The 12,546-nt window shown below is 46.6% G+C and overlaps 1 protein-coding gene across 10 annotated transcripts in view; it reads left to right on the plus strand.

Moving 5' to 3' along the window:
- The window catches only part of ARHGAP44 (Rho GTPase activating protein 44), a 203,354-nt gene that overhangs the window by 153,504 nt on the left and 37,304 nt on the right, over positions 1 to 12,546 (plus strand). For all 10 annotated transcript variants that reach the window (XM_005582936.5, XM_005582934.5, XM_065532790.2 and 7 more), the window contains 5 exons: positions 826 to 907; positions 1,302 to 1,429; positions 6,528 to 6,639; positions 7,038 to 7,119; positions 9,892 to 9,972. In XM_005582936.5, coding sequence (XP_005582993.1) covers positions 826 to 907; positions 1,302 to 1,429; positions 6,528 to 6,639; positions 7,038 to 7,119; positions 9,892 to 9,972 — 485 coding nt within the window. The remainder of the gene's footprint in view (positions 1 to 825; positions 908 to 1,301; positions 1,430 to 6,527; positions 6,640 to 7,037; positions 7,120 to 9,891; positions 9,973 to 12,546) is intronic.

The following is a 12,546-nucleotide window of genomic DNA, read 5'->3' on the forward strand; positions in this document are numbered from 1 at the left end:
GATTCAGTAATCAAAGGAAGTAATTAGTGTTCATGAGTTTCATCTGCTCTTATCAACATGTTGGCCACTTTTAACTAATCATATGGTCAAAATAGAATACTTTGAAGGAATTTGTTCTTTGGACTGCATCATTTTCACCAAAGCAATCTCACCTCCAGGGTATTTGAAGAAGATTGCACATCAAGCCACAAGTTTTCTGATCAGTGATGTGTTAAACTAACTTTGCAGAAACAAAAGATGTGTACAAATTAATGATATTTAACTCGTACATATCTCATAAATCAATTATTTTTCATATTTATTTAAACAAATTTGTTTGTATTTTAAGAGATGGGGTCTTGCTGTGTTGCCCAAGCTGGTCTTGAATTTCCTGGGCTCAAGTGATCCTCCAGCCTCAGCCTCCTGAGTAGCTGGGATTACAGGCATGAGCCATCACACCTGGCTCAGCAAATGTATTTCTAAATGTGTTTTCCGTTTATGTTTGCTACGGTTGCCCCTTTCTTTGTTGCCTTTTGCACTGAGGGTGGGGTGCCACCGGAGGAAGGGTGGTGATGAAGGCAAGCTTTCTAAGCCACGTTCCAGCTCTGAAGAGCTCCCCCTGTTCCTTTCTGGTTCTCCTGCTCCCCAAATTTCCACTTGTAGTGACTTTGTTGTTACGGAGGCTAAAGAGGAAGCACGCTCAATATTTTAGGTAGATTGGAGGAGGGAACGGGCGACTACCTCCTTCCCCATGTGGAAGCACCTTTCTGCAAAACGCTTTGCTTGCCATGGCAGCCTGGGTCCTTGCGCCTCGCTAAGGGTGATGCTTGCCTTGTGTCTTCTCAGCTAATCGAAGTGCAAGCTGAATACCACAGGAAGTCCTTGACACTATTGCAGGCTGTGTTGCCTCAGATCAAAGCACAACAGGGTAAGTGCAGGCCTTCCCTGGAGAAGGGAGGGCTGGAAAGCCTGCTTCTCAGATGAGATGAATTCCCTGTATGTCGTTGGCCCTTACACTCTGCCCAAAGGATCATCTATAGATGAGCCTTTAGGACTTACTTCCAAGCTGGTGCCTTGAGTCGGGGGTGTGTAGGAGTACCCGTAGAACATTAACCCCAGTGGCCCTGAACGCAATTGGCTGGCCATCCCCTGCCCCCTGGCCCCAGTCCTCCTGTTATCCCTAAAACCACAGAATGGAGGCTCAGTTGGGCCTCCTTCTTTTTGGAAATCTCAGGAGAATCTGGACGACAAAGGAAAGCGAGATTCCAGCATGAGTGACCTTGGCGAACAGCTGACTGACTCTTTCTCACTCCTCCCCTCAGAGGCCTGGGTGGAGAAGCCTTCCTTCGGGAAGCCGCTGGAGGAGCACCTCACCATCAGCGGCCGGGAGATCGCCTTTCCCATCGAGGCGTGTGTGACCATGCTGCTCGAGTGTGGGATGCAGGAGGAGGTAGGGATGAGCATGGCCACACGCCGCCCCGGGCAGGTCTCCTCTTGCACGAGACAGAGCCTACAGGATCCTCCCTCCTGTACCATCTCCACTCCAGCCCCCACAAATCTTGATGGGTTAAGACAGTGGCTCAGCCCCGTCTTCTGCAGAACACAAATCGATCCTACCTTTTACCGTGAGCCTTCATTTGTCAAGAAGAGAGGATTACGATGAGGAACAGATGGTCATATTCTAGCCATTCTTTCCTCTGGTTTAACATGTTTGGATAATTTGGGCATTCTGCCTTTTTTTTTTTTTTTTTTTTTTTTTTTTGAGACAGTCTCGCTCTGTCGCAAGGCCGGAGTGCAGTGGCGTGATCTTGGTTCACTGTAACCTCTGCCTCCCGGGTTCAAGTGATTCTCCTGCCTCAGCCTCCTGAGTAGCTAGGACTTACAGGCGTGTGCCACCATGCCCAGCTAATTTTTTTTTTTTTTTTTTTTTAGTAGCGATGGGGTTTCACCATGTTGGCCAGGATGGTCTCGATTCCTTGACCTCGTGATCCACCCACCTCGGCCTCCCAAAGTACTGGGATTACAGGCATGAGCCACTGCGCCCGGCCCTGCTGCTGCTATTACTACTACTTCTCCTTCTTTCTCCTCCTCGTCTTCATCTTCCTTCTCCTCCTCTTCTGCCTCTTCCTCTTGCTTAATAAGTTACCTAGTTTTAGGTAATTTTAAACGTTAAGGCTCTTAATCTTTTTTTATCACAACTCTTTTATAGAGATCCTGAAAACGTGATTGATAGATATATTAGAAAGTACTTTTTAAGAGCCACGTGTAAAAAATGTCTATGAGAAATTGTTTCTTTCTTTTTGAGACCGAGTCTTGCTCTGTCACCCAGGCTGGAGTGCAGTTGCATGATCTCAGCTCACTGCAACTTCCACCTCCTGGGTTCAAGCGATTCTCTTGCCTCAGCCTCAGAGTAGCTGGGATTACAGGCGTGTGCCACCATGCCTGGCTAATTTTTGTATTTTTAGTAGAGACGAGGTTTCACCATGTTGGCCAGGCTGGTCTTGAACTCCTGACCTCAAGTGATCTGCCCACCTCGGCCTCCCAAAGTGCTGGGATTACAGGCATGAGCCACTGCACCTGGCCCAAGAAGTTCTTGATAAGCGTTGTTTTATTGCTGTGTAAATCATTTCCTGGGAGATACATCTCATCTTTGGTTTCTTCCATAGACTATTTGAATATTTTTCCTGCATCTTCCTTTGATCTGATTTGCCAATCAGTATTTATTTAGGGCATGCTGTACATGTTTTATTGAGCAAAGTATGAGATAGTGAGACAGGAGACTATAAACTTATTGCGGGAGATGAGCATAGCATCCCTCAGTTAAGCCTAATTTACGTAAAACAGTCTGTAAGTCTCTAAGGGAGACTCAGACAAAGTAAGGGCTGTGGATGAGAAGGAAGCCAGTGAGCGTGCGGGTGTATGTTGCATGCTTCCTGTAGGCCAGCCTGTTCTAGATGCTGGATATTCGAAAAAGAATGGGAATAAATGTATGTTTTTAGCACATTTTATGTGCCAGGCATTTGCATGTTTGTTATCAATTTTTTTTAGCTTAGCTTAGCTTAGCTTAGCTTATAAGACAGGGTCTTGCTCTGTCACCCAGGCTGGAGTGCAGTGGTGCGATCTTGGCTCAATGCAACCTCTGCCTTCTGGGTTCATGCGATTCTCCTGCTTCAGCCTCCCAAATAGCTGGGATTACAGGCTCCCAGAGCCTGTAATGGAGTTTCAGCATGCTGGCCAGGCTAGTCCGGAACTCCTGACCTCAGGTAATGCGTCTGCCTCGGCCTCTCAAAGTGCTGGGATTATAGGCGTGAGCCGCTGCACCGTGCCTCATTTTAAAACCGAGAAGGTCTGTACCATCCCTGAGAGAGAGTTTTATGGAGAAAGATAAACTGGACCTTTTTTTTTTCCTATCATTTTTTTAAAATTATGGAAAACCATAAACACATAAAGATAAAATAATGAACCTTACCACTCAGCTTATGGGCAATTTTGTTACATTTCTGCCTCCATTTGCTGACCCCAAACCCCTGCCTTGGATATTTTGAAGTACATCCCAGACATTATGCCATTTCATTTATAATACTTGCATATGTATCTCTATAAAATAGAGGATGTTTTAAAATACAGTTTTTGACTGAGCACAGTGGTTCACACCTGTAATCCCAGCACTTTGGGAGGCTGAGGTGGGAGGATCACTTGAGCCCAGGAATTGAAGACCAGCCTGGGCAACATAGTGAGACCCTATCTAAAAAAAAAAAAATAAAAAGAAATTAGTTTAAAAATAAAATAGGCCGGGCTTCGTGGCTCACACCTGTAATCCCAACACTTTGGGAGGCCAAGAAGGGCGGGTCACCTAGGGTCAGGAATTCAAGACCAGCTGGCCAACATCGTGAAACCCCGTCTCTACTAAAAATACAAAAATTAGCTGGTGGTGGCGCACGTGTCTGTAATCCCAGCTACTTGGGAGGCTGAGGCAAAAGAATGGCTTGAACCTGGGAAGCGGAGGTTGCAGTGAGCCGAGATCACGCCACGGCACTCCAGCCTGGAGAGTAGAGCGAGACTCCATCTAAAAATATATGTATATACACATTATTATACCCAAAAAATAACAGTAATCTATTAGTATCATCAAATATCTAATCAACATAAACTGGTTCTTGAAGAGCAGTACCTTTGATGTCTCCCAGCTCCCGTCTCTGCTCTTTCTGGGCTGTTCCATTTCTCAACAGACCTCGCTGTCTCACTTGAATTTTTCCCTGTTTTGTGTCAGCAGTTTTAGTAACAAAGAGGTTCAAGTTTCCCCTAGCCTAAAAAAATATATCTCTTTTCAGCCCAGCCACAGCCTCATATTTCTTCCTAATCTCTCTGGTTTTGTTTTTTATGCTACCCAATTTCTTAAAATAGCCCTCAACATTTGCAGCGCCTGCATCCTTGCCACCACCTACAGATCTTCCTCTGGTGTTGCTTCGCCCCGTCCCTGGGCTAAAACTGTCTTCCGGGATCCCCAGGGACCCCCAGGTTGCCAAATCTGATGACTTACTGCCAGCCTCTTGGGCCACACCACTGCCTGGTGTTACTAATGTAACCCTCCACAGAACTTCTAGCTCCCTCGGCTCCCTGGTTCCCTCTGGCCTCTGACCACAAGGGCCTCAGGGTCCTCCATTCAGCACCATGGTCCCCTCCCTGCCCCGCTAGAGCTGCTCCTCAGCCTCAGTGAGGATTCCCCCTGTGAAAAGGCTTCACTCGTGCTCACTGCCATCCTTCAACATTTCCATGCACACTTTCCTCTAACGCCCCTGAAACAGGACTCCTTAGCTAACATAACAGTCCCCTCCTCCTCCTAGTTTTTATGCTTCTCTCAGTTAGGCAATCAAAAATCTAAAGCCTTGTCTGTGACAGCTGTTTCCTTCTCTTTGGCATTGTCCATCACCAAATCCTGTTGGCTCTTCTTGCATGGCAAGGGCATGGTTTTATGAAGATCTGAGTGACTCCTTTCATGTATTCTGCAGCTTGCTGTCTTTGTCGTAGCAGCCTTACCGATACACTCGTCCAAACGTTCATGTAGCTTCCTCACATATATGCCCAAAGAGCTTTGCACATCTGTTTATCTGATGTACCCTATACTGAGAAGGGAGTTAGTGGTCCTAGCAAGGCATAAGCTTAATATTCCAGAGTGGAAACACTTTTTCTAAAGGAAATTGGAAGTCTCTATGGCCATAAAAGAGTAAAGGAGCAAGGACTATTCTACCTGCTTGTTTATCAGCCTGTGGGTTGCATCACTGAGTGCAAGGAACTAAGGTGGAACAGAAACTGATAGGTCTTTATTTCTTTTTTTTGAGACAGAGTTTTGCTCTGTCACCCAGGCTGGAGTGCAGTGGCGTGATCTCGGCTCACTGCAAGCTCCGCCTCCCGGGTTCACGCCATTCTCCTGCCTCAGCCTCCTGAGTAGCTGGGACTACAGGCGCCCGCCACCACACCCGCCTATTTTTTTTTTGTATTTTTAGTAGAGACGGGGTTTCACCGCGTTATCCAGATGGTCTCGATCTCCTGAGCTTGTGATCTGCCCGCCTCAGCCTCCCAAACTGCTGGGATTACAGGCGTGAGCCACCGCGCCCGGCCAACTGATAGGTCTTTAACCCATGTGTCACTTACCTGTGACATGGTTTCTTTCCAACTCTGATCTGCATTCATTTTCTCCTCCACACAGTCCTCTCCTCTTCTCTTTCGCATCATAACTCTCTTTCACTCTCTAAGGTGCAATGGTTCACTTGGAAGACGTGGCAGTGATTTGAAAATAACTTTTGAAGGCATAGACTAAAAGTATAGGCCAGGCGCTGTGGCTCACGCCTGTAATTCCAGCACTTTGGGAGGCTGAGGCATGTGGATCACTTGAGATCAGGAGTTCAAGACCAGCCTGGCCAACATGATGAAACCCCATCTCTACTAAAAATACAAAAAAAGTAGCTGAGCATGGTGGTGGGCGCCTGTAATCTCAGCTACTTGGGAGACAGAACATGAGAATTGCTTGAACCCGGGAGGCGGAGGTTGCACTGAGTCAAGATCACGCCACTGCACTCCAGCCTGGGCAACAGAGCCAGACTCTGTCTCAAAAAACAAACAAAAACAAAACAAAAAGTATAGCCCTGGTGCCTCCCAACACACCCACACACCCACCCTGTAGACCGTCTCACATTCAACTTACCAGACTGACCAGGTCTTAGTCAAATTATTCTCCAAGATTTATCTTACACATACAAGAACAAGATGTCTAAGTGCCCAAGGTTCATTTATCCTCTAAATAGCTACTGAGCCAGTGTGATGAGCCACCCCTGCACGAGGCTGTGGGGACACAACAAGTTCCTGCTCTGAAGCTGCTTATGTGCAAAAAGGGAGACATTGAGAAAGCAGGCAACTAGGGCATTGGGAAATGGTGTTGGGCGAATGCATCTGAGAGGTTTTGGAGAAAAGAAGCGGGCAGTCGTGGGGTCTGCGCGCTTTGCTGTTGTACCTTGGAGTTGCTGTGCGCTGACCCTCTGTCCTGCTGGTAGGGACTCTTCCGAGTAGCCCCCTCTGCCTCCAAGCTGAAGAAGCTGAAAGCGGCCCTGGACTGCTGCGTGGTGGACGTGCAGGAGTACTCGGCAGACCCTCACGCAATTGCAGGTGGGCACCTCTTGGGCGCTCCTGTGTGCCATGGAGGCTCACAGGGAAGGGATGGGTGGGGAGGCTGTGTGGCTACAAGTCCAGGACACTCGAGCCAGTGGCTGCCCAGTACACTTCAGATGTGTCCACTCAGTGCCCAGTTTCAGGGCTGGGTACTGTGGCCCCTTGAAGGAGGGCCTCCTTGCATGCCAAGGGAAGACGAGGTAATTGCAGGAAGTAAGGGGGGCCAGGTCCCCTGTCAGAGCCTCATATGCATTTCCATAGGAAGCTAACATTAGCTGTTGACATGGTGGTCAGGAGGCCCATCCCCAGATGAAACCCACGTGGGCAGTGCTGGCTGATGGGTCTTGTCTCTGCCATGTCATAACCGTTCAGACCAATATTTTATTCATGCCTAGGAGCTTTGAAATCTTACCTCCGAGAGTTGCCAGAACCTCTTATGACCTTTGAACTCTATGATGAGTGGATCCAGGCTTCCAAGTGAGTACCCCTTGTTTTGGAATGTCCTGTGAGTTCCAGTTTATTTGGAAGTATGTGCTGAAATTATAGAAGCATGTAACCGATGATCTTGCAACCCCGTTTCTTGATCTCGCCATGAAGGAGTGCTTACGCATTTGCCCAAGGTGGCAGGTCCAGGGACACTGATGGTAGCATTATCTGAGATAGCAGAAGCCTAGAAGTCACGAAAGATTCATTGGAGAAGGGGGTTGGGAAGTGGCTAAGTGAACTGTGGAGTGTCTGTACCATGGCACACTCTGGAGCAATTAAAAATAGGTAGAGTTGTTCATGCTAACATAAACAGATAGGAAAGCAAGTTAACAAGGACTCCTGTGACATTCTATTGTTATAAAAAGGAAAATAAACAACCAGCGCACTTAAAACAATAGAATTTTGAAAGGACCTATATTTGTGTGTAAGTGTATGAAAGAAAATTCTGGAAGGGCTCACATAGGCTGACAGCAGTGATTCCTTCTGGCCAGAAAAGTAGGACAAGTGAGTGGGCACAGGGTCTTTACCCTCATCTATAATAACTGAATATGTTTTAACAATAAGTAATAATGAACTTAAAGGGAGGTCACATGTCATGACACGTGGGCAGCGGCCTCTCTCTCTGCCCTCCTGAAGATGCGCCCAAGGGAGAGGCCGCAGCCCAGAGCCAGGCGCAGGGCTGTAGCAATGTGTCGGGAAGAGTACAGCTGCATGGAACAGGTAAAGCCCGCTAGCCCTGATACATGCTCTGGCTCCTACGCGTGGTTTTTGAGTCCTGGCTTATTTCCTCAGTTATGCATGCATCAGGATGGTATTGTATGTTCTCTTGGGCGTAGGTAAGAGCTGTCTTAAGTAGATAGTATTGTTTGGAGGAATGTACTTTTACTGAGCGAACGGACCGGTGTAGCGAGCAAACACACAACACCAGCGTGGGAGAATTGCTACCAGCGCAAAGATGGTGGAGATGAGGGTAGAGAGAGTCCAGGTGGGAGATGAAAGAGGGAGAAGAATGTTTTCTGAGAGCAGGACTAGAGTAAATAGCCACCTAAGGTGGGGGCCTGTGAAAGGAAATGATTTCTAGAGATTTCTAGTCACGGGATTTAGTTGTTGGTGTGTTTCTCAACAACACCGTGAGAAACAGGTGTTGTTTATCATCGCCCGTCAGAAACAACAGTGGAATATGTGTCTGATGCTGCTCCTTCTACTTTTTCAAGAACTGGGCCTGGAAGAGACCCACCTGACCTGGAAGGGAAACCAGGCTCCAATGTGTAGGGCCAGAAAAAGCCAACTCCAATCAAGTTGCCTAATGCTATTTTATTTCCAAAGTAGAATGGAGATCATGCACTTTAAAAGGCTGGCTGAATATATGGTTCTCTTTTATCTCATTATGGAAAGGGAGTGCTGCGTTTCATCATATTAATAATCACAAGTGTTACCATTTATTGAGTGCTTATTAGAGACTTGACATGGTTTTAAGCTCATTATATGTTTTTAACTCATGTAATTTTGACAAGAACTCTGTGAAGTGGGGTGTGCTGTTTCTCCTGTTTTACATTTGAGGAGTTTGAGGTATCGAACAGGTATGTAACTACAGGTTACCTGCTGGCTAATAAGTGGTAGAATGGGAACTTGAATCCAAGGAGTCGGTTTCAGGGCCTTGACACTTAACCGCAGCACTTTTTGCCTCTCTAGGACAAGAATGTGGTCCTAGGGATGAAGCCAAATGAGAACATATCCTTTGATGGAATCTGTCACTCTTATTATTTATTGGATATATTAGTGATCTTGATGATATACAGTTAGATAAAGGCAGGATAGCTCAGTGCTTCAGGACCTGTCCAGAGATACTTGTGTTCCCACTTCTTTTGCAAATGTGGGTCTCCATTAAGACATAGGAATGATCCAGATGACTCAAAGAGGTCAGTGTCTTTGAACCAGGGAAAAACAAGAACCTGTTTCTGCCGCTGGATGACATGCATGCAGTACCTAAGATCACATCCTCTCAACCAAGCAATTTTGCCTAGAACAGTGATTTCCAACCCTCTGCGTGCATCATTGTGTCCTGGGAAGCTTTTTAAAGATACTAATGCCTGAACCTTTTTTTTCAGAGATTTCGATTGAATTGGTCTGGGTTCTGTGATTCAAAGCTCCCAGGGCTATTGGGTTGATAACTATGAACCTGTGATGAAGCTGAGTTTCATCAGAGGCCAACACTCACCTTAACAAGACATTGCACTTCAGGCCAGCTCAGCAGGACACAGACAGATCTGCCATAGGATCGGACATCTGGGAGTCCCAGGAGGAGCCAGGGAAGCAAGGGCTGAACTTAGGGATTACCAGGACAGTGCAAGACAGCCTGAAACTCAAAAAGGACACATCATTGCAAGCCACTTAACGTGATCTGTTTCCATGCTGGAGTCATGAAGAATACAGGTTCAGAATAGCCCATGGGCCGAGCTCCCTGACTGGCGTCTGTGTCCTCCCGCAACCCCATAGCCCTGTCACACCAGAGCAGGTCTGTGGCTCTCGCACATATTCACTTGGGGCCTCTGATGTGTGCAGAGGAAGCATTGTTAAAATAGCACAGGACAAGACAGAAGGAGAACATAGAGGGGTAAATAATAACCAAATTTTTTAATGCTAGCTTGTTGATATGGTCAGTTACAATGGTTGGTATCAAATAGTATAATGATTGGTTAATATGATTTCCAATGAGACTATTGATTCGTGCTCAACCAATGACTTTTCCTATCAATTTCTCAGTATCCAGGAGCAAGACAAGAAGCTTCAGGCTCTATGGAATGCTTGTGAAAAGTTGCCTAAGGCCAATCACAACAACATCCGGTAAGTGGATACTTACCAAGTGTAGACACATGGCTTGGGCTTATGTGAGCCTCAGATACACAACTCCCCAGCTAAAAGTCATGGTAACTACCACGCATAGCATTTTATGATGTCCAAGGCATTATTAACATACGTGGTCTCTCTTTTGTTTTTTGTTTGTTTGTTTTTTTGTTTCCCCCCCCCCCCTTTTTTTTTTTTTTTTTGAGACGGAGCCTTACTCTGTCGCCCAGGCTGGAGTGCAGTGGCACGATCTCGGCTCACTGCAAACCCCGCCTCCCAGGTTCATGCCATTCTCCTGCCTCAGCCTCCCGAGTAGCTGGGAGTCTAGGCTCCCCCTACCACGCATGGACTCTTTTAAACCCCAAACCACCCTGTGAGGGAAGGCAGGGATAATTATTGCCATTTTTTAGATAAGGAAATGGACTCAAAGAAGTGAACCATTGGCTAATTCAGTGAAAGGAGCAAAGGTGAATGCAAGCTATCTTAAGATGTTGGGGATTTATGGTAAAGACAGGTAGGTGTTGGTGGACACCTGGGGGAAGCTGACCTATGTGGGAGCTGGGGGAGGCAGAAGTGTCCTTAAGCAAGTCCACAGGAAGGAGGGGTGAGGGAGCGTGTTCTCCAGTGCTCCACCGTTCCCGAGCCCCAGCTGTGTTCCACGTCTGCCTCTCGCTTTTCTTGCTACCACCCGAGCTTCCACTTCCAGCACTCTGCAGATCCTTCTCCATGCCTTGCCTCCTGCTGCTTCACACTCTGCTTCTTTACCGCTTTGTCTTGCCAGCGCCCATCCCGGCCCTGCCGCCTTTCCTCCCAGCTTCTTAGGAGGCAGATTTTCAGCATCAGCACCTACTGCCATCTGCCTGGTTATTTCTGTTTTCCTGTTAAAAATCCCCAGAACGATGGGATGGCAGTTCCTCAAACAATGAAACACAGAATTACTGTAGGATCCAGCAATTCCACTTCTGGGTATGTACCCAAAAGAATCGAAAGCAGGGACTTAATATTTGCACACTCGTATTCGTAGCAGCAGTATTCGTAGTAGGTAAAAGGTGGAAAACCAAATGTCCATCTACAGATAAGTGGATCAACAAAATGTAGTATGTTCATGTAATGGATGCCATTCTGATTCTTGTCATCACATAGATGAACCTTGAGGGCATTATGCTACATGAAAAAAGCCAAACACAAAAGGAAAATGCAATATATGATTCCACTTATATGAAGTACCTGGAGTGGTCAAACTCAGAGAGAAACAAAATGGGATGGTGGTTGCCAGGGCTGGGGATGGTTGCCAGGGGCTAAGGGACAGGAGATTATTGGTTTTTGTTTTGTTTTGTTTTTCTTGAGTCAGAGTCTCACTCTGTCTCCCAGGCTGGAGTCCAGTGGTGGAATCTCGGCTCACGGCAACCCGCACCACCCGGGGTTCGAGTAATTCTCCTGCCTCAACCTCCTGAGTAGCTGGGACTATGGATGTGCACCACCATGCCTGACTAATTTTTGTATTTTTTTTTTTTAGTAGAGACAGGATTTCACCATGTTGGCCAGGCTGGTCTCAAACTCCTGGCCTCAGGTGATCTGTCCGCCTCGGCCTCCCAAAGTCCTGAGATTACAGGCATGAGCCACCGCGCCTGGCCAAGATTATTGTTTAATGGGGACAAAGTTTAGCTAGGGAAGATGAAAACATTCAGGAGATGGATGGTGGTGATAGTTTCATAACACTGTGAATGTACTTAATGCTACCGAACTGTACATCTAAAAATGGCTAAAGTAGTGAATTGTATGTATATTACAAATCAAGTCCCGAAAGCGGGAATTGGATGGGTTCAACTCTTGGCACGTTGCTGACCATAGCCCTAGGCCACTGGTCAGTCCATGGGTTGGCCTAAGCTCTCAGCTTAAGTCCCACATCTTGGTCCAGACCTGTGTGGCCTCTTGGAGGGTGAGGGATGGCCAGGAGAGGCCGTGGGTGGAGTTTTCACAGTGACAGCTAAGTGATTACATGGTAGGACATGAGTCTGCTGGACTTTCTACCGGGCTGATGAAGGTGAGCAGAAAATCCCGAATGAATCGCTTCGCTATGATCCAAGCAAAATGGGCTTAGGACCACAGCCTGTTGTAACTGAGAGGCCAGAGAAAGCATGTCCTCTGGGGGTCCTGGGGCCTCTTGTCGGGGCCTGGCAGATTTTGAGTGTGGTTTGCCAAAGCTGTTTTTTTTTTTTAATTTGCCCATAGCTTCTTCATTGTATTTGTTTTATTTCTATATAGCTTCTTTGTTGGCTGTTTTGATAAAATAACTTTATTAAGCTATCATTTTCATACTATCGAACCTTTTTAACATGTGCAATGTAGTAGTTTTTAGTGCGTTCATATAGTTTTGCAACTATTAACTGGTGTCTCATTTTAAAAAAGAGATCCCCTTACCCCAAAAAGAAATCCCCTTCCCATTAGCAGTCACTCCTTGTTTCCCCAACCATGCCCCTAAGCAACCACTAATGTACTTTCTGGCTCCATAGATCTGCATAGAAATTCTAGGCATTTCATATAAATGGAATCCTATAATATGTGGCCTTTTGT

Source organism: Macaca fascicularis, chromosome 16 (genome assembly GCF_037993035.2).
Source record: "Macaca fascicularis isolate 582-1 chromosome 16, T2T-MFA8v1.1".
Lineage (NCBI taxonomy): Eukaryota > Metazoa > Chordata > Mammalia > Primates > Cercopithecidae > Macaca > Macaca fascicularis.